This window comes from Eumetopias jubatus, unplaced genomic scaffold (genome assembly GCF_037043125.1).
Source record: "Eumetopias jubatus isolate StellerSeaLion01/CBP00866 unplaced genomic scaffold, mEumJub1_p1.0 scaffold_4, whole genome shotgun sequence".
Lineage (NCBI taxonomy): Eukaryota > Metazoa > Chordata > Mammalia > Carnivora > Otariidae > Eumetopias > Eumetopias jubatus.
Window position 1 is genome coordinate 108,405,090 of NW_028274810.1, and position 24,439 is coordinate 108,429,528.

At 59.1% G+C, this 24,439-nt stretch overlaps 2 protein-coding genes across 18 annotated transcripts; both read left to right on the top strand.

Moving 5' to 3' along the window:
- Positions 1 to 150: 150 nt before the first annotated feature.
- On the top strand, positions 151 to 6,123 carry NRBP2 (nuclear receptor binding protein 2). 4 transcript variants are annotated; one of them, XM_028093579.2, is made up of 18 exons: positions 151 to 495; positions 994 to 1,116; positions 1,191 to 1,292; positions 1,407 to 1,496; positions 1,662 to 1,702; positions 1,789 to 1,883; positions 2,013 to 2,036; positions 2,108 to 2,191; positions 2,267 to 2,322; positions 2,405 to 2,500; positions 3,692 to 3,824; positions 3,919 to 4,021; positions 4,140 to 4,190; positions 4,265 to 4,400; positions 5,436 to 5,489; positions 5,592 to 5,655; positions 5,742 to 5,797; positions 5,881 to 6,037. In XM_028093579.2, the coding sequence occupies exons 1-18, from the start codon at positions 373 to 375 to the stop codon at positions 5,947 to 5,949; spliced, it is 1,500 nt and encodes a 499-aa protein (XP_027949380.1). In that variant the 5' UTR covers positions 151 to 372; the 3' UTR covers positions 5,950 to 6,037. The 4 variants fall into 4 exon arrangements, with proteins under 4 accessions (XP_027949380.1, XP_027949379.1, XP_027949381.1 ...); XM_028093578.2 differs by lacking the exon at positions 5,592 to 5,655 and having other exon boundaries at positions 5,881 to 6,123; XM_028093580.2 differs by lacking the exons at positions 1,407 to 1,496; positions 5,592 to 5,655 and having other exon boundaries at positions 5,881 to 6,123.
- A 5,335-nt stretch (positions 6,124 to 11,458) lies between these two features.
- Positions 11,459 to 24,134, top strand: PUF60 (poly(U) binding splicing factor 60). 14 transcript variants are annotated; one of them, XM_028093539.2, is made up of 12 exons: positions 11,459 to 11,545; positions 16,038 to 16,118; positions 18,412 to 18,510; positions 18,631 to 18,720; positions 19,718 to 19,768; positions 21,966 to 22,127; positions 22,210 to 22,302; positions 22,456 to 22,669; positions 22,749 to 22,939; positions 23,084 to 23,219; positions 23,394 to 23,629; positions 23,712 to 24,134. In XM_028093539.2, the coding sequence occupies exons 1-12, from the start codon at positions 11,522 to 11,524 to the stop codon at positions 24,009 to 24,011; spliced, it is 1,677 nt and encodes a 558-aa protein (XP_027949340.1). In that variant the 5' UTR covers positions 11,459 to 11,521; the 3' UTR covers positions 24,012 to 24,134. The 14 variants fall into 14 exon arrangements, with proteins under 14 accessions (XP_027949340.1, XP_027949342.1, XP_027949347.1 ...); XM_028093541.2 differs by having other exon boundaries at positions 18,415 to 18,510; XM_028093540.2 differs by having other exon boundaries at positions 11,466 to 11,545; positions 16,041 to 16,118.
- The last annotated feature ends 305 nt before the right edge of the window (positions 24,135 to 24,439 follow it).

A 24,439-nucleotide genomic window follows, 5' to 3' on the forward strand; every position in this document is an offset into this window, starting at 1 on the left:
GAGCCCTCGGGTAGGGCGTGGCCGTAGGCGGGGTGGGCGTGGCCTTCGTCGTCGGGCGGGACAGGGCGTGGCTTTGCCAGAGAATGGGCGGGGCCCGGGCTGGGCGCGGCGCGGGGTCTGCCCTCCGCCGGGATTCTCCATTAGGGCTTTGGCCCGAAGCGGCGGCCTCGGAGGGGCGGGCGGGTTCTACTCCCCGGCCGGCCGCGCGCCCGCGCCTCCCAATTCCAGGACCAGGGTGGGGGCTCGAGGCGGCGGCCGGCGGCTTCGCTCCTGCCTGGACGTCTGGGCGCGGGGCCAGGGCAGGCGGGGAGCGGCGGCGGCGGCGTGGGGCCGCGGATCCCACGGAGGGCGGCGGCCTGGGCCGGCTGAGCCATGGCGGCCCCGGAGCCGGCGCCGAGGCGGGGCCGGGAGCGGGAGCGGGAGGATGAGAGCGAGGACGAGAGCGACATCCTGGAGGAGAGCCCGTGCGGCCGCTGGCAGAAGCGGCGAGAGCAGGTGGGCACGGCGGGGCGGGGGGGGGGGGGGAAGGGGGAACGGAGAGGGTGGTCGCCGTCCACCTCTGGCGGAGGGGCGGAGGAGGCCACGCGGGGCCACGGGCAAGCCAGGAGGCCAGAAATCTCTCCGCGGCCTCGTACAGGCAGCCCTCCTAATTGGCCGGCCCTTGGACCCCTTTGGCCTGGTCCCCACGCCCTGCTGAGGCACCCCCAGTTCCCTAGGGTCCAGTCTCCTCCCAGGATCACCTCCCCATGCCTCTGCGACCAGACGAGCCGCTAGCCCCATGAAGACCATCCTGAATCCCCTGAAACCTGCTCCAAACCCCCTCAGCCCAGCCCCTGGATACCACTGCTTGGCTAGTAGGGGCCCACACTCCTCCTGGCCCCCAGAGGGGGTCAGGGCCGGCATCCCATGCTTGCTGTGTCCCCTCCAAGGATGTGGGTAGAGACCAAGCCCCCACTCTGTCTCCTGACACATCTCCCCCACCCCCACTGCCAGGTGAACCAGGGGAACATGCCAGGGGTCCAGAGCACCTTCCTGGCCATGGACACAGAGGAGGGGGTGGAGGTGGTGTGGAATGAGTTGCACTTCGGGGATAGGAAGGCCTTCGCGGCCCATGAGGTGAGGCCTGCCCACCCCTTGAGCGACCGCGCCCCACCCCCACCACCACCCCATGACCGCACCCCCCTTCCCAGGAGAAGATCCAGACCATGTTTGAGCAGCTGGTGCTGGTAGACCACCCCAACATTGTCAAGCTGCACAAATACTGGCTGGATGCCTCAGAAGCCCGGGCGCGGGTGAGCCACGGGCACAGGCACACCACAGGGTGGGATGTGGCCACAGCTGGGGTGGGGGATGGGGGGTGGTGGCAGGGACCCGCCTGCAGTTGGCGGAGCCCGCCCGCCCCGCAGGTCATCTTCATCACAGAGTACGTGTCATCGGGCAGCCTCAAGCAATTCCTCAAAAAGACCAAGAAAAACCACAAGGCCATGAACGCACGGGTATGGGGAGTGGGCTGGGGCTGCATTGGGGATGTGGGTGAGGGGCAGCTCTGGGGACAGGACTGGGCTGGGGCCGGGTCAGGGATGTGAGGAGGGGGTGCAGGGTGGGCACCACAGGCCCAGCCGCCTCTCCACACCAGTCCGATGGAGTCCATCCACCACCAGGCCTGGAAGCGCTGGTGCACGCAGATCCTGTCTGCACTCAGGTGAGGGCCTGGGCTTGCCCTTGCCACGCCCCCATGCCCTCAGTGCCCCCTGACCTGACTACATCTACTCTCCTTCCCTCCTTCAGCTTTCTGCATGCCTGCAGTCCCCCCATCATTCACGGGAACCTGACCAGTGATACCATCTTCATACAGCACAACGGCCTCATCAAGATTGGCTCTGGTGCTGGCAGGGTTGGAGGGGGGTTGGCGGGGTGGGGGGTGCGGGGGGCTGCTGGAAACCGTGCGCAGAGGACACCCAACGCCCCATCACATTGACGCCTACTCTTTCTCCCTGTGGTGGCCGGTGCAGTGTGGCACCGCATCTTCTCCAATGGTGCGTGGGGACTCAAGGGGGGTGGAGGGCACAGACAGGTCCAGTCTGCTCATGCTCTGCATTCTCCACAGCGCTCCCAGACGATCTCCGAAGCCCGATCCGTGCTGAGCGTGAGGAGCTCCGGAACCTGCACTTTTTCCCGCCAGAGTATGGTGGTGAGTCCCGAGTCCGGGAGCTTCTGCTGTTGCTGCCTCTTCCGTATGCAGCCTGATTTGCTCTCCCCCTTTCAGAGGTTGCCGATGGCACTGCTGTGGACATCTTCTCCTTTGGGATGTGTGCACTGGAGGTACTAGCCCAATGGCCTCACGGCCTTCCAGCTAGCTCACCCTGCATCTCTTCTCCATGCCTGACCTGGCCCTGCCTCCTAGATGGCTGTGCTGGAGATCCAAGCCAATGGAGACACCCGGGTCACAGAGGAGGCCATCACTCGTGCCAGGCACTCACTGAGCGACCCCAACATGCGGGTAAGCAGCTGGCCTTGCCCCTCCCAGCTGGCTCTTAGGAGTCCCAGGTAGGGCCAGTGTGGTGCCGGGGATAGGCCCGGAGGTGCAGTGGCTCTGTGCCATGGAGGGGTATGCCAGCCCCACTGCACCAAGGCCTACCCACAAGGAGGGCCTTACCCATGGTGCATGTTGAGTTTCAGGCCTGCAGGCCCTAAGTGTCCTTCTAAGGAAGGAGAGGCCAGAGAGAGAACGCCATCTGTGAGCACTAGTGTTATGCTTGTTTTGGAGACGAGAAAGAGGCTTGGAGAGGCAGTGTTCCACTCCACGTCCCTGCCTTTAAGCTCCAGGAAGCCAGCTAGAGGCGGCGTGGCCCCAGCTTATGTCAGGGGCGTGGTGGGGAGGAGACAAGGGGGTGTGGGATGGAGGCTGTGTCCACAGTCTCTCTAGGCTCTCTGGCTTGACCACGTGGCCTCTGGGGAACAGGGTCAGAAGTGATGGGGACTGGCTGGGGCTGGTGAGCAGTGAAGCCAGAACAGACGTGAGGGGCAGCAGAGGACATGTATGTGGGGCGGGGTATGGACCCATCGGGGCATCTCCGGAGCTGGGCCTGAGCTGAGGCAACCGAAAGAGGAGCCGTCTGTGGGTGGGCGGGTTTGTGCTGGGCCGCACGGACCTCCAGGAGCCTGGGCTGATCTGCTGGCCCTCTGCCCAGCACCCCTCCTCCCCTTGCCGGGACTGCAGGGCAGGGGCCGCGGGGCCGGGGCTGCGGGGCCGGGACTGCGGGGCAGGGGCCGCGGGGCCGGGGCCGCGGGGCAGGGGCCGCGGGGCCGGGGCCGCGGGGCCGGGGCCGCGGGGCAGGGGCCGCGGGGCCGGGGCCGCGGGGCAGGGGCTGTGGGGCAGGGGCCGCGGGGCCGGGGCTTCAGTCCTCCCTCCACAGCGCAGGCTTCATCTGCGAACTGCGGGTGACGACACTGACCCCCTACGACTTCTGTGAGGGTTATAGGAAGTAGAGAATGGCAAGTTCTGGGCCTAGGGCCTGATTGTCCTCCTTGTAGAATCAGGTCCCAGCCTGGCTGCTAACGGTAGGCCTCTCCCTATGCCCATTCCTGAAAGAAGACTCCCGTGAGGACTGGACCCTGGGGGTCTGGGGACTTCGGGGGCCTTCTCTCCTCACACTGCACACACTTGAGCCTCTCCTCTCCATGCTCCCAGGAGTTCATCCTCTCCTGCCTGGCCCGGGACCCCAGCCATCGGCCCTCTGCCCACAACCTCCTCTTCCACCGCGTGCTCTTCGAAGTGCACTCGCTGAAGCTCCTGGCAGCTCACTGCTTCATCCAGCACCAGTGTGAGGGGCAGGTGGTCTGGGGGCGGGCCAAGGGCCTGGGGGCGGGATGTGAAAGGGCCCCCTTCACGACCCTGAGTGCTCCTGCGGCCTGCAGACCTCATGCCTGAGAATGTGGTGGAGGAAAAAACCAAGGCAGTGGACCTGCACGCAGTCCTGGCAGAGATCCCCCGGCCGCCCCGGCCCCCGCTGCAGTGGCGGTGAGCGCGGGCTGCCCAGAGGCCTCTCCTCTCCACGTGGCCAGCCCCTACCCAGTCCTGCCCCACTGGTGGGGTGGGCCGGCTGGCCCTCTTCATGTGCTTCTCACACCTGTGCCAGGTACTCGGAGGTCTCCTGCTTGGAGCTTGACAAATTCCTGGAGGATGTCAGGTGAGAGCTGCCGTGAGTTTGGGGAACCGGTGGCTACCAGGCCTGAGCCCCTAGCCACCCCAGTGTATCCTCAGGAATGGGATCTACCCGCTGATGAACTTTGCGGCGGCTCGGCCCCTGGGGCTGCCCCGTGTGCTGGCCCCACCCCCTGAGGAGGCGCAGAAGGCCAAGACCCCGACGCCAGAACCTTTTGACTCGGAGACCAGAAAGGTGAGCCCCTGCTCCTGCTGCACCGTGCCCATCTTCAGGCCTGTCCATAGCCCAGAGGGGTCTCTTGCCAGGGGCTTTGAGTGCCCCCCAGCCCAGCACTCCTCCAGACTGCCAGAAACAGGTCCTGGCTGACCCTGATGTGGGGCATAAGAGATGGTAGGACAAGCTAAGATACCCCCTTTTCAGAGGCTCCTGGCCCCCTGCAGGCCCCTCCCCCATCCCTTGCTTCCTGCCCCCCAGCCCTGCCCTGATCCTGCTGTGCTCCAAGCAGCCTTCATCTGAGAATCTCATCTACCCCTAGGCCTCTCTGGTCCCCCGCCCTTGGCTTGCTGATTCCCTGACATTTGTGTCCTGGTGTCTTCTCCAAGTCCTCCCAGACACTGTGTTTCCCCCAATCTCTCCTCCTGTAAAGCTCCCTCCTGGCCAGGGGCCTGCCCTGATCAGCCTCAGCCCCTCTCCCCCTTTCCATGTCCATGTCTACTGGGTTTCAGAGGCTCTCGCTTTGGCCTTGAGTATGTCTCTGTGGTCTCCACCCCGATCTAGGCCACCCCCCTTTCCTACCTGGATGGTGAACCAGCCCCCAACCTAGCCTCCTTCCTCCTGGCTTCCCTCCACGGTGCAGCCAGGATTCATGTGCTAACAGCCAAAGCTGCCCACAGGGATGGTGGAGGTCCTCGGCCTGCCCCCCAGGTGTTCTGAGGGCTGGCGCTGCTGGCATCCCATGCCTCTGCCCCTTTTCCCACTGATCCCTTCCTTCTACCGCTTCTCACAGCTCTCTCTTTGCTCAGGTCCTCTCCCCACCTGTGGAAACTCTGTGTATCCTTCAGTGCCCAGACTCAGTGTCTACTCTTCTGGAAGTTTTCCTTAACTTGCCAGGCTGCCAGTAGTGAATGTGCTTCTTAGGCTCTCCTTAGAGACTTAACCCCGTTTCCAGTCCTTACTGTTCCTTCTGTCCCCTGAGGCGGTCTCTGCTCTTACTGCTCAGCTGCTGAGGTCCAGCCTGTGTGGGTGACCTTGGTCCATCCCTGTCCCCAGGTGATCCAGATGCAGTGCAACCTGGAGAGAAGTGAGGACAAGGCCCGCTGGCATGTGAGCAGGGCAGGGGCTGGGGCCCACAGAGGAGCAAGGGAGGGGAAGCAGTGGGGGGGCTGGGGGACTCTGGGAGCCAACCGCACCTCCCTACCTCCGCAGCTTACTCTGCTTCTGGTGCTGGAGGACCGGCTGCACCGGCAGCTCACTTATGACCTGCTCCCAAGTAGGCCAGGCGGGGGCCCAGGCAGGGACGGGGGCAGGTGTGGGCCCAGGTGGTGGCCTCACACCTCTGTCCCGCCCCTGCTGCAGCCGACAGTGCCCAGGACCTTGCCACCGAGCTGGTACACTATGGCTTCGTTCACGAGGTGTGTGGGCTGACCCAGCCGAGCTGCGCGGGGGACACAGAGTCTGCGCCCCTGTCACCCCATGCCTCCCTCCCACCCTGCAGGATGACCGGACCAAGCTGGCTGCCTTCCTGGAAAGCACCTTCCTCAAGTACCTTGGAGCTCAGCCGTGACCTCGCACCCCAGCCCCCAGGGACCAGCCCTGGCCGCCCACACGGGGAAGCTCAGCATTGGGCCAGGGCTCAGGGGACCAGGGGCTGAGCTCTGCTTACATGCTTGGGGGCTAATGACCAAATGCCTGCTAGTGAGGAACTTCTGCCTTCCATAGCTTTCAAGGAGGCCCTGGAGTGGGGTGGGGGGGGGTGGGTGCATTTGGGGTCCATCAGGGGGTGAAGGAGCCTGGGTTGGGGGTCAGGGGAGTAGTTAGGCCCCACATGTCCTTAGGATAGGATTCCCCCACCTAGCCAGCTTCCACAACTCGCAGTTCCTTCCCATATTGTCCATTTCCTGGCCAAGAGTTCTTTCCCACCCCAAGATATCTGGTCAGTGATTGAGCCTTCAGCATGGGGGAGGCTGCCCTGCAGGGAGCCAGAGTGTGGGGGTGGGGGATCAGTCCTGGACAGATGCCTGCCCAGGGAAATGCTCCACACCCTGTTGGAACCACAGACCCACGTCGGGAACCCCCACATTAAGCCAGTGGTACCATACCTGCAGGCGTCAGGCACAATGCTGGGCACTAGGCAGGGCCACGACCTGGCAGGAGAAGCAGATGGCAGAGACACTTCAAGAGTCCCCAACCCGACATGGCTCCTGCACAGCCCTCCAGCCCCTGCCCAGTGCAGACCCATCTTGGAGCCCTCTGCTGACTTTCCACTGCTCTGGGACAGGGACCTGCCACTCCCTCTGCAGACTGTTCTGGCCCCTGCAGCCCTCTCCATAGGGCTATTTTCTCTCCCACATTCCTGGGCCTGGAGGGGTTGGGTTTAGGCATCCTCCTTGCTCCTCGATGTGCCTCCTCTCAAATTCACTACCCCCCATGTAACGTCACTCACCCCCTCCTGTGGCAGCTGCCTCCCAAGTCCTGAGAATGTCAGCCCCTGACTCCCTGTCTCTCCCACTCAGCTCCCTCCCACCCCTCATTGTCCTAGCCTCTTCTCTCCTGGGCCACCTCCCATCCATCTTCAAATTGAGTTAAACGTTCTTCAGCATTTTAAATTGCATGTATAAACTTAGTGCATTCAGGTTCCTTTTGAAGTATTTCTATTGTCAGACCAGGAAAGCTCACCACTGTGTTACTTCTCTTGTTGTTATAAGAATTTACCACAAACTTAGTGGTTTAAAACACCACAAATTTATCATAGTTCTGCAGGTCAAAAATCTGGTACATGTCTCACCAGACTAAACTCAAGGTGTTAGCAAGGCTGCATTCCTTTCTGGAGGTTCTAGGTGAGCCGAGAACTGTTTCCTAGGTTTCCATATTCTGCTCCTTCAGGTTATTGGCCTGCAGGTGTCAGGCATGGCATGGGCACGGGGCACTGGCCAAGAATTCATTTCCTTGCAACAGTAGGGCCAAGATCCCCATCTTCTTGCCCGCTATAAACTGAAGGTCATTTTTTGGCTTCTACAGGCACTGCCATTCTTTGGCTCATGTACTCATCCTCCATCTTCAAAGCCAACAACAGCCGGTTGAGTCTTTCTCATGAACCATCTGTGGTTTTCTGCAGCCAGGAAAGCTTCATGTAATTAGGTTGGGTCCACCTGAAAAATCCATCGCAAGTTCCTTAATCATATCTACAAAATCTCTTTTGCCATATAAAGTAACATTCACAGGTTCTGGGGGTTAGGGCATGGACATCCTGGAGAGAGGGTATCATTTTTCCACCTACTACATTACCCTAACCAGAAACCAAAACAAAATTACCAAGGTGTATCAAATAAATGTACAAACATAGTGAATCTCAAGTTGTCTTAAACATCCCAATACTCCACAAAGTTACTCTTTCAACTTAAAATAACAAATCTACAATAACATACAAGTCTAGTTGGAAATACTGATGCTATCTTAAACAATTTGAGTGTCAAATGCATAACAGATTGTACCCATGATTAAACTGAACTCAAAACTATCAATACATTGCTTCATTTAATCATGCTTATGTTGAGGTTTTCATTTTAACTGTTATCTTTTCAAAGTTATATACATAACATTTTGAAAGTGGAATGGGTTTTTTTTTAAAGCCAACAATAAATGATCAATGCAGTCTCCAGCTCTTGATCCTTCCCAGATTTAACCCTTAGCTATTTCTTCAGGCATGTAAAATCCATCTTTCACAAACCACACATGCTTTTACTGCTTTTTATTGGTTTTTCTACTTAAGGTGTCCCCTGCTGGTGTCCTTGGAGAAGATGGGGGGTCACTGGCCTCAGTTTCCTGACCCAGCATCATCCCAGTGTGGTGTGTATTATTACAGCTTCATTACTGCAGGTCTTAGCAGAGAACGAGGTGTCCTAGGGTTATATTTGCTTTCTTGCACAACTTTTTGTTTTGCCTGGAGTTAATAATTGCCTTTCTTTTTTGTTTGCGTAGTTTTCTATACATGTCGTATTAATTCATTCTTAGATTCTCCTGCAGAAGTGTGAACCTCTCAATACTTGAGATTCATTGCACAATTGACTGCTCAGTTTTATCTTTTCCCAGAGCCCCCACTATACCAGCTCTCTGCCCCAAGCTGCTTATTTTTGGGCCTGTGACCCAGCTGTCAGCACGAGTTGCTCCTTCACCAGCATCCTGGAGCACCTCCTTTCTCCTTTTACTTGATCCCTCGCTTTCCTCTTCCTTCATTCACCCTTTGTTTGAGGAAGAACATCCTACAAGTTTCCTGAGAGAGGGTGCATGGGAAGTTATGGAGTCTTTGCCTATTTGTCCTTAGTCTACTCTTACATCTGCTTTTTAGTGTAGCTAGGCACAAAAGTTTGCTTAAGTTGAAAACTATTTCTTCCCAGGACTTTGAAGGTATCATGTGATTTTTTTTCTAGTCCCAAGACTTCCCATGCCTTTCTGAATTCTAACCCTTTGTGATTTCCCTCCCTCCCTCTTCCTCTTCCTCTTCCTCTCTCTCTTCCTCCCTCCCTTTGGAAATCTCAATGATGTTTCTGGATTAAAAACTTCTCTTTCATCTATTGTCCAGAGATCCCAACCCTTCAGTTCTAGGAAATTTTCTTTGGGCATTTTTTTGTTTTGTTTTTTGTTTGTTTTTGCTTATTTTCCCCTCTCCTTATTTCGTGGAACTTTTATTTAGATGTTGGAATTATCTTTTGAGAGGCACAATATGCAGTAGTTAAGGGCATAGGCTCTGGGCCATTCTGCTGCTTCCTGCTGTGTGATATTATGCCCCTACTTCCTCGTCAGTAAAAATGGGATAGTAACAGTACCCACTCCATGAAATTGTTGTAAAGATCACACAAGGTAACGTTTGTAAGGTAATGAGAACAGTGCCCAGCACACAAGCACTCTGAATCCCTTATTACATATCATTGTCAAATTTCATAGGGGAAGCTGCTACCAGAAAGTGGTGCTTGTGCCCCTACCCTCTGCAGTGGTGGTGGCAAGTCCCAGCCCATTCACCACTTCATCCGTCCCCCTCTGTTATGGAGACTGGTGAGGTACCAGGCCAGTTCTAAGCACTAGAGAATACTGCTCAGTGTGATTGATTATATTTTCTCTACCAGGTTTTGTTTTATACATTCTGAAAGATTTCAATTGTATCTTTCAACCCTTCATTGATTGTTATTTTCCTCTCATATTTTTAATCCGTAAGCACTCTTTCTCATTTGCTGAATGTTCTTTCTTTATGGCCTCTTGTTCTTGATTTCGGTTTTCTTTTAAGTTTTTATCTTACTTCCAGATAGTTAAAATACAGTGTTTTATTAGTTTCAGGTGTGCAACATATTGTTTTGACTTTGGATGCAACATCTTTTCTGATATCTCTGAGGATATGGTTTTAGCTTTTCTTCTTCCTTTATTGTCTTCTGAGTCCCTTTCCCTTTTCCGTTTTTGTCTTCCTCCTCCTTAGGTGTCTGGTGATCCTGGGCTGCCCAGTTGCTCTTAAGAGTGGTATCTTACTGGTGGGGCTTATTGCCTGGTGAGTTTTGAGGCCAAGGATCTAGCCAGGCCATTCTCCTGAGCACCCTCCAGCCGCCAGTCTTCTTTTGAGCCAGGACTGCTGCAGAGAGGGGCTCTGAGGTTCATGGGTGGCACATGCGTGGCTGGGGGCTAGACTTGGAGCTGGGGTGGAGGTGGGAAAAGGGCAAGAGTCTCATCAACTCCCTTACTTTTGGAACAGGACCCTGGTCTGAGAGTCCAGCCACTGCCAGTAGGGATAGAGGTGTGGGGTCTCCTTTTTCCAACTACATTTTCACACACAACCCCTCAGACACTAACCTCCAGTTGGCTAAAGCAGATCCCATTGTCCACCTTCCTCCAGTTGCACAATATTTCACTTCTGTGTTCATGGGGTTTTGCCTTTACAAAACTCTTTTCCTATCATTTTAGAGGGGAGGGATGTGAAGAAAATATTCTGCCATGTTTAACGAGAGGTATCTGCATTTTATTTTACACTGGGAAAGACACTTTGTTGCCTCAGGCAGGCTGAGGTTGCTGGACTGACAATCTCACTGCCTGAGCTTGCAGATGTGGTTTCATTGAGTTAGGGTCTTGGGGCTGGGTGTGACATGTGGCAGACGTCCAGGGCAGCTCAACGCCATGATGCGTGCCGGGAGCCTTTAAAAAAATAGTTGGAAGGGGCGCCTGGGTGGCTCAGTTGGTTAAGTGACTGCCTTCGGCTCAAGTCATGATCCTGGAGTCCCGGGATCGAGTCCCGCATCGGGCTCCCTGCTCAGCAGGGAGTCTGCTTCTCCCTCTGACCCTCTTCCCTCCCATGCTCTCTATCTCCCATTCTCTCTCTCAAATAAATAAATAAAATCTTAAAAAAAAAATAGTTGGAAGGACTTAGGGGACCCTGGGTGCAGGCCCTTTCCACTGAATTGGTTCACAAGCCTGTCTCTTGAATTCCGGGTCTACCGACTGTAGATCATTGAATCTAGGACGCCATCATTTTTAAGATGCACTACCGTCTTATGAGTCACTAGGAAAGAGAACGCTAATTACACGAGAGCCCACCATCCATTGGTAGGCACACCCCGACTTGAGAGGGCACGACGCGAAGAAGCAACTTGGACTCTGACTCCGAAATGCGGCGACTCCTTACCACTCTCTCAACATGATCTTTTGGGCAGATGGGAATGCTTCCGCCCCCCGGCGGGGATCCGAACTTCCTCCGCCCTGCCCCTTACGTGCGAGCGGGGAGGCAGGGAAATGCAGCAGCAGCCGGAGTGGGGCAGGAGGGTGAAGCGAGGGGCTAACTGAGACAAACTGAGGTGGGCCGGTCCTCCGCCGACTACGGGGAAGCCCAGCGAAGAGACAAGACGCACACAGCCCCGGGGAAAGCGAGGCGCGCAACGAACGCCCCCCGCTCCTTCCGTCCGCTCCGCTCCGGAGCTTTAGCTGTCCCTCCCCACACCGGAAGCTCACTCCTCTCTCTCCCCCGCCCCCCAGTCGAAGGCGAAAGGGACTTTTATCGCGAGACTTCCGTCCTCCTTCGGGCGCTTCCGCCGGCGCCCAGATCGCGCGAGACCGCGGAGGGAGCAGCAGCGTGTGGCGCGCGCGGCGGCCGCGACGGACGCAAGATGGCGACGGCGACCATAGCTCTCGTAAGTGAGCCGCCCGCGACCGTGGGCCGCCGCTCAGCTGGCGGGAGTGGGTCGTCGGCCCGGCCAGGGCGCCGAAGGCCTCTCGGAGACGCGGCGGTCGCTCCCGGGCCCCCGCGGCTCTTAGTCGCGAGAGGCGGGGGCGGGGCGGGCGCGAGGCGGGGGCCGGCCTGCGGCCTCAGCTTCCGGCTCGCGGGCTACAGCTTCCGGCGGTCGGCGTCTGGCGGCCGCGCAGCGCGCGGAGCGCGGCACCGTCGGGGTGCGGCCGGGCCGCCCGAGGCGAGCGGCCTCGGATGGCGCCGCTGAGCCGCAGCCTTAGAGCGGAGCCAGGCGGCCGTCGTACTGTTCTGCCAGCGGGTGCGCCTGCAGCCCGTACTTGACGGCGGGGCTCCTGGGAGCGAAGGCGTCGCTTCTCGGCCGAGTGAAGGGGCCGCCAGGCGTGCAGGGCCTGTAGGAAGGAATCTCGGCCCTCTGGGAAGGGTGGCGGGCTCGGCGGCCTGCATCCACAGCTGTGGCTCTGCTCCCAGCTGATGCTCTGCGGGGAAGGGGTTACCAGCTAACAGGGACTCCGTCCTGCCTTCGGAAGGAGCGAACGTGCTGTCTGAGCGCACGTTTCTCAAGCACAGTGGGTCGGGGCACAGTGGGGAAGCAGAGGCAGTCCCTGCCCTGTTCGGGGGTCTGGTGGACACGGAGGCCATGGACTGCGAGCCCGAGGGACCTGTGCTCAGGGGGTTGTGGGCACCCAGAGGAAGGAGCCCCTCCCTCCCCTGCTCAGTGCTCACCTACGTCTTAGTGGCATCGAGCGAGTAGCATAGACGGAGAACCCTCGTACACACCACGCTTCCATGGTGAAGTCTCCCTTGACCCTTTTGCCTCCCTGCTCCGTTTAAATGAGTGTCTGTCCTCCTGGACCCTTAATGGCAGCACTTCATCTCTTTACTTACCTGCCACCCTGCCACCGACGCATACCCAGAGTGACATGGTGAAGCCTGTCTGAGAAGGCAACGTTTGCAGGTGGCTGGAGGCTGGACGGATAGGGAAGACATTTTGGGGTCAGGGAGTATACTTAGGCTAGAGCTAGGCCTTGGCCAGGCCCTGAGCCGGGGGCTGACACCCAGTGAGGGAGGCTGGACCCATGTCACTGGGGCAGGAACTGCCTCCCAGAGGGAGAGAGGCCCCTGCTTGTGAGGGGAGCCCAGTGTGTGATTTTCAGATCTGGCTAACCTTTTTCTACCACCTCTTGCTTCCTGTTGAAGCCACAGGAGCAAGTGACCTTCTTGAGAGTTAAGTTAGAAAAGAGATGCAGGCGGAGGACTTGGTTACTGTCCCAGATAGCGGTTAGGACTGGACAGTGACGGAGAGGGAGGCTTGGAGACAGGGACCCAGACTCCTGGGAACATAAGGAATGTGGAGGAGGAAGAGAAGCCAATGAGAGTGGATGATTGGTCTCTCCTGAGCATCCTAGGGCCGCTCAGCCTTGCTGGCTGCTCGAAGCTCTATCACTAGCAGCACCCTGTACCTCTGGAGACTGAGGGATGAGCTGGCTTAGCTCTACTGTGGCACGGTGCCAGACAGGCGCATCATGGTAGAGGTGGACGTGGGCAAAAAGTCTGAACTCTGGAAGGTGAGGTGTTCAGTAGGGGTGTTTGTTGCCCATTGAATTCTCTCAAGAGGTTAACACGTGGAAACTGTAAAGGTCCAGGCTTATATCAAATTCTGGGAGTGAGTTCCAGGCTGTGGCTTGATATGTTCCTCTTCTAACCTGTTCAGTGGACAGATTTCTAGGCAGCCTGTTTTCTTGTCGTCTTAGTTGGGCGTAGTGAGAGCCTGTTCTGTCTTGTGGTCCATGCATGCTGAACAATGCCAGTTGCTGTCCTAAGATGTGGCTTCAGCTCTCCTGGGAGGATAGAGTGGCACTGAACTTGGCTGATAGTGATCTGGTAGGGAAGGACAAAGATGCAGAAGTGCCTCTTGTCACTTGTGCCTTCCACCTGGTGGCTGCAGAAACAGGCCTCAGCCCCTTCCTATCAGGGACATAGTCTTCTGGTGGCATTGTGTGTGTCTGACTTACAGGTCCATTCTTCCCTACTTTTGACAGCTAGGCTCACTCCTGCTTGGGGCCATTACCCTTGGGTTCCATCTGGCAGGGTCCCCAGACCCTCCCCCTTCCCTGTGGGCACCGTCCCTCTTGCTGCCTCCTGAAGACCCTGGCGTGCATGCTACCTCCTAGGCCTCCCTGGCTGCCTAGGCCCAGTGTGCCTCAGCCCCTTTCTTTGCATCTTGTGCTTGATTTTCTTCTTAGCGCTCATGAACCACGGACGTCCTCTTATGTAGGTGCCAGTTGGCATGCGTCTCGTCTTGTTTTTGCTGCATCCAAAGTGCCCAGCACAGAGCCTGGCCGTCTGGTAGCGAGCAGGGCACCATGTGAGGAGGACTTGAACAGATGGAAAGCATACTGCAACGGCTCTGCTTTGGGAATCGGACCCTGGGTGTTACACCGGTACTAATAATCAGTAAGATTTGTGCCATGTTGGTCTTGTGCATGGATAGTCTGACGTTCTTTACATGGAGCGACTCACTGAATCTTCATGCCAGCCCCAGGGCACAGGTCTGAAAGAGCCAGAAACCTGGAAGTGTTAAGTAACTTCTGATGGAAGTAATCCTCTTTGTCCTGGGCTGTTGAGCAGTGACAGTGCTGGAGTTTGGGTCCCAGACTCATGGGCTGCATTGCCTCCCAGAGGGGACTGCTCACCCCTTGAGGCACTGCTGCCTGGTGCTGGGGAGCTTTGTGACCACAAAGCCTCCTATTTTCATTGCCACAGGGTGATAACATATGACCAACTGTGATAATAAATAGCAGTTTTCTCCAAGTTTTTTTAGTATCTGCTTAGAACAGAAGCTGAGACTCTGTGGGACGAGGAGCTTGGTTTCTTTGGAGGCAACGGGAATGTCCTATGTAGCGTCCTCTCCTGGACTGATTTTTCCGGAGAAGTCTCTTCTGAGTTGTGTTCTGCTCTCAGCAATGTCCTGCTTCCTGTGTTGGCTGTTACTTTAATTTGGGGGAGCAGGAAGTTGTTTACAAATGTGCCCTCAAGTTGGCTCTATTCATGGGTCAAGGGACTGGATTGCTTCCCCAGACCTGAAGTGATCACTTGCTGTGATCCTTGAGAGGGCAGCCTCTGCTCCGGATGTGCTCCTGGGGTGCCAGGGGACTTGAGGCAAGCCAGACACTGACCCTGTCCCCAGCTGCCATACACCCACTCGGGGGGACCCGTGTCCTTTGCTTCTCTCTTTCCTAAGAAGCAGTGGTGCTGAGTTCAGAGCAACTTCAGCCAAGTCTCTGCTTGGGCGTTAGCCACAGGTTCTGTGCTCACTGACCGTGTCTCTAGCACAGACAGGCTTGTGTTGCTATCTCCTTTGGGGCTAGAGAGCCTGAGACACACTCTGACCAAGTCAGCCTAGCCTCTGGCTTTGTGCACAGGGCTACAAGGGTGGGTATGGTTGTCCCCTGTGTTCCTATATATCTGTAGGTCTTGTAAGATGGGGAAAGCGTATTCTGCTCTCAGTTCCTGCCATGTAGCCCCTGAGAAGGTGGAGTAGGTCTCAGGGCCCTTTTACCAAGTCCCCCACGACGTTCCCCACGATGTTGCCCACCTCCTGCCCTTGGCCTGTCTTTGCTCCTGCCATCCTGCTAAGCTGAGTTGGGAGCTGTTCCTTGTTAGGAACAGTTAGGCTGGCTCTGCATAGCAGTGGCTCCATGGCCTCTCTGGGTGTGGGGTATAGCCAGGCTCTCAGCTGCCAGCCCTGGACAGTTTGACTGCTGGGGGAGGGAGGCTTGTGCATACAGACCACCTGCCTGGCCCTGTCATTCAGAGGGCAGCCCTCCTCAGAGACCCCTCCTCAGAGGGGTCTTCAGGAGGGTCTTGGGGTATGGGCTTGACCAGAGCCTATGGAAGGCATTGGGACTGATGCTGAGCTGTGTGTGTTGGGGGGAGGGTTGCCAGAGAGGTTTCCCTGTCTGCCTCAGGAGGGGATATGGGGAGATGGCCAGCTGTGCCCCTTGTCATCCTGTCTGGCCTGGCCCAGCCTGCTGGCAGGAAAGGAACTGATCTTTTAGGACCTCAGCTCTGTGGCCAGGGGGCAGGTTTAGGCCCAGGGGAGGATGCCTTTCCTTGGCATGGGGCAGGAGCTCTCTTAATCCTCTGTCCTGTCCTTTCCTGATGACTCCTTGCCAACTCCAGGTTACCTTAGATTCTGCCAGGGCAGCCCCTTGTGCCAGAGCCCTAGTCAGCTGCAGGTGTCCTGGAAGAATGGGTGGGGCGGGTGGATACTGTGGGATGTTCAGGGGCCAAGCCAGAGCTGGGCTCTTCCGGTGCCTCTGCTGGCTTCTCTTTCTCATCCGTGGGCACTTAGCTCTTAGCTAGGGAAGGGGAGAGAGGGCCAGGGTGGGTGGGTCTTATGACTGTCCATTACAACATCTCCTTCCTGCCTGCAGCAGGTCAATGGCCAGCAAGGAGGGGGGTCCGAGCCGGCGGCGGCAGTGGTGGCAGCGGGAGACAAATGGAAACCTCCACAGGTACTGACCTTAAGCATCCTTGCCCTCAGGCCCGCCCGCCCGCCCACCCGTCTGCCTGCCTGCCTGCCCGCCCGCCCATCTGCGTGTCCCTGGGCCCAGAGAGATGGGGGTGGGGTGGGAGGAGCCCTAGGGACTCTTCTCTGCCTTCTGGGTGGAGGTGCCTGTCTTGCTCCCTTACCGCCCAGCCTCCGGCCCGGCTCCCGCCTCTCCCTGTAGTGCCCACCTGCTTTTGTGGTGGCTCGCAGCCTCGTGCGTCTTCAGACTTTGGGCAGATAGTGACGATGGTCAGGTGGGGCTGAACCTGAGCCATGTAAGTTGTTAGTCGTCCGTGTTCTACAAGATGGCAGCCATGCTGTTTCCGAATGTGATGGGTATTAAGAGCCAGAAACACAGATTTTCGTGTCAAATCTCGAATTTAAATAAAACAACAAAGCAGAATAACGTGCAAGTCGGAGCATGGGTCTGTGTGGGACTCGGGCCAGGCTTCAGAGGGGGCATGGGCAGATCTTGTTCTGCTTTAGTTGTTTCACCCTTGGGAGCTTGTCCTATAGGAGGTGGAGCCAAGCCTTGTTGCTGGGTAATAAGGTTCTTTGTGCTTTTCCATGGCAGCGTCTGCCTCCATTCGGTTCCAGTGGGGGCTCAACAAGGTGGCCTGGGGGCCTGTTGGAGCTGGGCCCTCCTGTGGGCCCCCCAGCGCACTCAGGGGAGGGCTGGCCATGGTATGCAGCCTGGATCCTGGGAAGTTATGGGGGCTGAAGCAGATGGGCAAAGGGGCCAGGGTGTCCCTCTAGCCAGCCCTCCCCTGCCCTGGTTGATGGGAGAAGGGCCTTTTGTTTACCAAGACAAAGAAGAGATTGAAAAGTTTCTAAGGGGCTGGAAGGGGGTTGGCATTGATTACCATGGTGACAGCCTGCTCTAGAGTCACAGCCCCTGGCTCTCAGGGCCTCTGTCCCACTAAAGAGAACTGGGCTTGGGGCCAGCTGGGAGGGTGGAGAAGACAAGCTTCAGGGGCCAGACTGGTCACCAGCGTAGGGGCCTCCAGGCCCCTCGTGCCCTTTGACCCTGTGCTGGAAACCCAGTACTTGGGCTAGTCAGGGTGGTGGTTCTTGGGGTTTGGGTCAGCCGGCCCCTCCCTGCCTCCTTTGTACCTCTGTCCTTGCTGGTCACATCTGCGTTGGGGATCTGCCTACTCCGCTGTCCCTCGGAAGGCCGTGTGCTGGGAGTTGCAGAACATCCCCCTGGAGGGGGCTGGCGGGGGTCTGTCCTTGCAGTTGGTGGGTAGCCCCGGGCCCTCTGAACCCGTGGGCAGGCAGGTGTGATCTGATCCCTGATACACACACTCTCTGGTCCGGTGGCTGTGTTTTTCTTTTTGCTCGCATGGCTATATTTCCCCTGCAAACAGCTTACAAATGAATTTTGACAGAAGGAATGTACACTTAATCCTAGTTACATTGGATTTGTCTGCAGCTGTGCCTGCTCTACCCCCATCCCCCAGAATATCTTCTGGTCCCCGTGCTTGCCTGGGTAGGGTGCTGGCAGGTCCACTTTTCTTCTGTGGCTTGTCTGCTCCTGGCTTCTCTTCCCAGGGGGCTAAGCACAGCCCAGGGAGGAGTTGGGTGGAGGTTGGGTGGAGCCCTCCTCTGGGCTCTTGTGACCTGGGAGAGCAGCTCCAGGTTCTCAACAGTGTGCAGGGATGGGGGATGGGGCGCTGCATGGAGGTGTGCTGGGAGGGAGGTCCTTTCCCTTGCTCCTTGAGTGATCTCTTGGGAACTCTGCCCAAGCAGGGACGCAGAGTCTGTGACCCTGGCTTGGGCTGCGGGACGGTGTGGGGGCAGGGGTGGACGCCAGGTAGTCCAGGAATGAGGAGTCCCTGCACATCCAGAGAACAAACCGTGGCTCCTTTTCCTTATAAAGGATGGCCAGGGCCAGCTCTCTTGCGTGGCAGAGGACTGAAGTTCTGGGGTCAGGTTTGCTACAAGGGCTGGGCCCCTTCTACTACTTGCTGCCTGTCTTCATAGCTCCTGAGGAGGCCACTGTGGCCTGGGCCCTGCAGCTGCTCTGGGTTGTCCCAAGGCCCCCAAGGTACCTGCCTTCCTCAGTGGCATGGGTCTTGAGAGAGACAGGCCTAGGGACAGGCACAGGGATGGCAGAAGGGCAGACCTGCCTGTCCCTGGGAATCGGCTGGGCTGGAGGCCTTGTGCAGTTGTAGGGGGAGATGGGTGGGGTGGGGCTCCTGGGGCCACATGAGGGAGGTCGTGAGCTTGTTCTTAATGACTTCCCTGCTCCCCACCAGCAGGGGACGGACTCCATCAAGATGGAGAACGGGCAGAGCACAGCCGCGAAGCTGGGACTGCCTCCTCTGACGCCCGAGCAGCAGGAGGCCCTCCAGAAGGTGAGAGTGTACCCCCTGGGGAGTTGTGGCATGGTGGGGGGGCAGTCGGCGGAGGAAGGCGCATCCCCCCCCGCCCCGCAGACCGGGCCCCCCAGTGCTCCTCACCGCCTTCTCCTGCAGGCCAAGAAGTACGCCATGGAGCAGAGCATCAAGAGCGTGCTGGTGAAGCAGACCATCGCGCACCAGCAGCAGCAGCTTACCAACCTGCAGGTGAGCCACCAGGGCCCCACCCTCTGGCCTGGCGCTGGCTCTGCTGGAGGCCGCCCCCCCCGCCTGGGCCGGGGAGCCTCCACTGCCCCCCCCCCCCCACCACCTCCACCTCCTCTTCCTTCTCTTCCTCCTCCTGTGCCTTCGGCCGTCCCCACAAGGTGCTGTGGTTCTGTTTCTCAAGGACTCGTTCTTGGGACGCCCAGGTTCCTCCGTGAGGCTTGAGTGGCCCAGCCTTACCCAGCTGCTGAGTGCCCACGGCCCCCTCCCCGCCCTTTCGCTGTAGCTGTGCCCGCACCCTGAGTTGGCTCCTCCTCTTGGACTTGAAACTGTCGCCTCAGGTCGCCTCTGCACCCATGTGGTGCTGCAGCATGTAGGGGCGTGCCTCCCCATCCCCACGGCCTCGGATAAGAGCGGTCAGGCCCCGACCCCTGCAGTGAGCCCACCCCACCTGAGCTGGGGTCCAGGACAGAGAGGACCGGCTGGGGCACCTCCAGCAGCACCCTGCTCTAGCCCTCTGGCGAGAAGCAGCAATGGCTGTGGGGAAGAGGCCAGGGCGAGGCTGACAGGTGCCTGGGCCTCGAGCCCCCTGCCCCCTGCCCAGCCCTCAGGAGATGCCCTGGCTCTTCACTGTGCTCCATCTGCACCCTCCTCCCCCTCCGCACCCTCCTCCCCTTCCCCCTCCCCCCTTCCCCCCCTTCCTCCCCTTCCCCCCCTTCCCCCCCTTCCCCCCCTTCCCCCCCTTCCTCCCCCTCCTCCCCCTCCTCCCCCTCCCTTCCTTCTGCCCCGCCGGCCAGGCTGTGGGGCGGGGCACCTGGGGCTCTGAGGCCCCCCTGGGCAGGTGCCGGCGGCTGGCCAGTTGGCTGGCAGTTTGGGAAGGCAGGCGGACCTCCCTGGCAGGGCGGGGACTCCGGGCCTTGCCGCTGTCTGAGTGAGGTGTGACAAGAGCGGGAGACTGCTCGGCTCCAACAGACTGAACTCTGTCTTTACTGTCTTTCAGATGGCAGCAGTGACAATGGGCTTTGGAGATCCTCTCTCACCTTTGCAATCGGTCAATAGAAATGCTCACTTCTTCTGGGGCTCATGTCCTTAGTCAGGGCTAGAGGGGGGCAGTGCAGCCCGCGTGCTGGGGACCTTGCTCCCCTAGCCGGCCCTGCCCGCCAGCTCGGGACGAGCGCAGCAGAGCGCCAGGCGTGGCGGGGCCAGTGGTGTGGGCGGGCACCCACCCGGGACCGCCCCTGGGGAGGCCTCCATCTGCTCTGAGGTCCCGCCTTAAAACTAACCGGCCAGGTAACTGCAGAGGGCAGCAGGCCAGGAGGGTAGCTGCCCACGCCAGGCCCACCTGCACCCATGTCGCCCGCACGCACAAGGCACAGCGCCTGGGCCTCCAGCTCTGCCAGTCTCCAGGCTGCCTGGGCTCCTGGGTCGGGGTCAGGCCCCCGAGGAGAGAAGAGTCCTAACTCACGGCCCCATCAGACCCTGGAGGGAGGATGGATGGATGGGGTGGGGGGCTGGGGGGTCCCAAGCAAGCAGCAGAGGGAAGGGCAAGGACTTGGTCCTCTGGGCCTGGCTGTCAGCAAGGTGTAGGGGCCATGCAGCCAGGGAGCAGGCAGGGGCTGGGCTGAGCCCAGAGTGGGCCAGGGAGGAGGCAGAGGCGGTAGCTGAGACCTTGGCTGCAGTGGGCGGAGGAGTCTGGGAAGGAGATGCTCCTCCATCCCCCGGAGGCAAGCTGAGGAGGAGGCCAGGCCCCGCTCCAGGAAGTCTGAGGGGGAAACATGGCTCTTTCCTGGGGGTCGTCCCCGAGTGTGCTGCTCTAACAGGAGATGTGGCCCCGTCTTTGAGGGCCAGGCAGACCCAGTGTCCTCTCTGGAAAGCAGCTGTCTGTGGGGAGATGTCAGGGAGAGGGCTCTTGGCCCACCTGTTGGGAAGCCCACACTGAAGAGGAGACTTACTCCTATTTTGGGGAATTTTGACCCGAGGGGTAGATGGTTTCATGTCGGGGTGCCTAGTGCAAGAGGGGACATAGTTCCACTTTTGGTGGTCCTTGGTCTCAGCAGGGGCCTGAGGCCTACTTGTCGGGAGCCCAGTTTGAGGAGGGCAGTCCCATTTGGGGTGGGGGGGATTCCTAGTTTGGGGGATATGTGGACCTTATTTTTAGGTTCCTCTCTGAGGGAGAGGAAGGCCTGGTCTATACACTAGGCCAGCTGGTGTCTAAAGAGGGAAACTGGTCTCTGGTTATGGGGGCCCTTTGAGGGTGAGGGGAGCCCCGGTTCATGGAGAAGCTAGAGCCAGGGCCCCGTCTTTGCCTGTCCGGGGCCTATGGTGTCTTCCCCGGGGCTCAGCTCCTCCTGGTGGCCCACTGCGTGTGGCTGTGGGAACCCCCCTGCCTAGCACATCGTGTAGAGGTGGCAGGGGTGGGAAGCCCGTCCCTGAGGGCGCGGAGAGGTCCCTTGGCCCAAGCTTGCCCCAGTGCAGAGGCAGTGTTTGCCCAAGCATAGCTCTGAGCCTGCTGGGCCTGTTATGTCCCTGCTCCAGAGAGCCCCGGGGCTTCTCTTTTTGGCAGCTCTGCCACCTTCTGATGTTCCTGGGGGCTGGGCCTAGTGGCTGCAGATGTGAGCTCCAGCCAGCCGTTTTTTGTGAGGTGTTCAGCACACGGGGGGGCTTGCAAAATGCTAAGCCTCTACCTGAGTTGGCCCTGCATGAGCAGCTGCTGTTTGTTCTCTCTCCAGGGAGCCCCCATCTGGGCTCCTGACCTCCTCCCCTGGGCTCTCTTCTGGGCAGTAGCTGCCCTGTCTTCTGCCCCCTCTCTTGCCTCCACACTAATGGGTCCCTCCAGCTTGGATGGCTTCCCCTTCCCTCTTCCGTCGGAGCACTTGACCAGGACCCTAGGAGGATCTTCCAGCCCAGCTTGGGGTACCTGGCCCCCAGACTGGAAGGTGGGCAGGGTGGGAGGGCATGCAGCCCTGCCTCCCGACCACCTGTCAGCTTTGCTGCCAGTCTGCCCAGGACCTGGATGGGCCGGGGTGCGTCCATGTCCTGCCTTTGGGCCTGGCCTTCCTTCCTGGGGGTAGGGTCCTGTTGACCCCTGCTACCCTGACTACAGGAGCAGAGCCTGCACCGTGCTGCCGCGTGGGGAGCCCTCCCCACAGCGGAGCTGGGTAGGTGGGCCAGGAGGGGAGTGGGCTGCTCAGCCTCTTGCCACCCCCTCACAAGCCAGTGGCTCTCTCTCCCCTTGTGTCCTGCTCCAGATGGCAGCTCAGCGGCAACGGGCACTGGCCATCATGTGCCGGGTCTACGTGGGTTCCATCTACTATGAGCTTGGGGAGGACACCATTCGCCAGGCTTTTGCTCCCTTTGGACCCATCAAGAGCATTGACATGTCCTGGGACTCTGTCACCATGAAGCACAAGGTGGGCTTTAGTCTGCCCCTCCCCACCCCCCACCCTCTCCACCTTGGCCTCTGTTGACCTCACGACACGTTCCTGCACCCAGGGCTTTGCCTTTGTGGAGTATGAGGTCCCAGAAGCCGCACAGCTCGCCTTGGAGCAGATGAACTCGGTGATGCTAGGAGGCAGGAACATTAAGGTGAGGGCCAAGGAGGTGGGCCTCAGGGCTGGCACATCAGTGTGCTCTGTTTTCAGTCAGCCAGGTGATGCAGAGCAGCCTGTCCAGAGGCCCGAGGGCTGACGTGGCCAGGCCTGTGCTGACTGGGGGCTTTGTGCCCTGCCTCTCTCCCAGGTGGGCAGACCCAGCAACATAGGGCAGGCCCAGCCTATCATAGACCAGCTGGCTGAGGAGGCACGAGCTTTCAACCGCATCTATGTGGCTTCTGTGCACCAGGACCTTTCAGATGATGACATCAAGAGTGTATTTGAGGCCTTCGGCAAGATCAAATCTTGCACGCTCGCCCGGGACCCTACAACTGGCAAGCACAAAGGTTACGGTTTCATTGGTGAGTTTGCAGAGACTGTGGTGAGGTCGGGGTCCGCTTGGCACGGCGGCTGACGCTCACTGGCGCTCCTGCCCTGCAGAGTACGAAAAGGCTCAGTCGTCCCAGGATGCCGTGTCTTCCATGAACCTGTTTGACCTGGGTGGCCAGTACTTGCGAGTGGGCAAGGCTGTCACCCCCCCAATGCCCCTGCTTACACCTGCCACACCTGGAGGCCTCCCACCTGCTGCTGCTGTGGCTGCAGCTGCAGCCACAGCCAAGATCACAGCTCAGGTGAGGGTGGGTTCAGTCGCGTAGTTCACTTGTTGGGTGGGGATAGCTCCTCCCTCCCACATCCTCTGAGTGTCGGCTCTTTGTGTGATCTTGAGCGGAGGCAGCCAGATTGGGGACTGAGTGTGGTGGCCTTCTGGGTTGCAGGAAGCAGTGGCTGGAGCAGCGGTGCTGGGTACCCTGGCCACGCCTGGACTGGTATCCCCTGCACTGACTCTGGCCCAGCCTCTGGGGGCTTTGCCCCAGGCTGTCATGGCTGCCCAGGCCCCAGGAGTCATCACAGGTGAGCCTGGGTGGGTCAGGCCTTCCCCTCCTTCCCCTGCCAGTCCTCTGGGCATAGTCCTCTGCGCCCCAGGTAAGACGTTGCTCAGTGATGGCTGAGTGGTGCTGGGGCGCCTTCCTGGGAAGGGCGGAGATGGGGGGAGTGTGACTGCTGGACCTGGTGGGTTTGCTGCAGGTGTGACCCCAGCCCGGCCTCCCATTCCGGTCACCATCCCCTCTGTGGGAGTGGTAAACCCCATCCTGGCCAGCCCTCCAACGCTGGGTCTCCTGGAGCCCAAGAAGGAGAAGGAGGAGGAGGAGCTGTTTCCCGAGTCAGAGCGGCCAGAGATGCTGAGTGAGCAGGAGCACATGAGCATCTCGGGCAGCAGCGCCCGCCACATGGTGATGCAGAAGCTGCTCCGCAAACAGGAGGTGGGCCGCCGGGGCCGGTGCGGGCGGGAGGGGGTGCGGGGCGTGGTCCGGCCCTAACTCAGCTGTCCCCTCCCCCACACAGTCCACAGTGATGGTTCTGCGTAACATGGTGGACCCCAAGGACATCGACGATGACCTGGAGGGGGAGGTGACCGAGGAGTGTGGCAAGTTTGGTGCTGTCAACCGCGTCATCATCTACCAGGAGAAGCAGGGCGAGGAGGAGGATGCGGAGATCATTGTCAAGATTTTCGTGGAGTTTTCCATAGCCTCCGAGACTCACAAGGCTATCCAGGCCCTCAACGGGCGCTGGTTTGCTGGCCGCAAGGTGGTGGCTGAAGTGTACGACCAGGAGCGTTTTGATAACAGTGACCTTTCTGCGTGACCTTGGCCCGGTTGCCTGGACTTGCACTTGCTCCTTGTTTCCTCTGGGTTTTCTAGTGATGTGTTGGTGTCTCAGGCCCAGCCGCCCGCGGGGGGATAAAGGTGCAGATGCTGTTGGCCCTCATCCCTGTGTGGCGGTCGTCCTGTGCTTCTGGGCTCCCGGGGGCCGGAGCAAGGGGGGGTGCCGGCCGCGGAGGGCGGGGGGGGCTCCCCTCCCCAGTATCACCTGTCCCCGCCGAGCGCGGGGAGAAGCCTGTCGATGGAGCGGGTTGGGGGGGCGGCTGGCCGCCCGCGGCGGGGGTCGCGAGGCCGACCCTAGGGAGGGGGCCGAGGCGAAGGGGCCCCAGGAAGCCTCTGGACAGCCCGCGAGAGCTCGGTTCTTACGCAGACTTCGTGTCCCGTCGTACTTTGCGCCCGCGGACGGGAGCG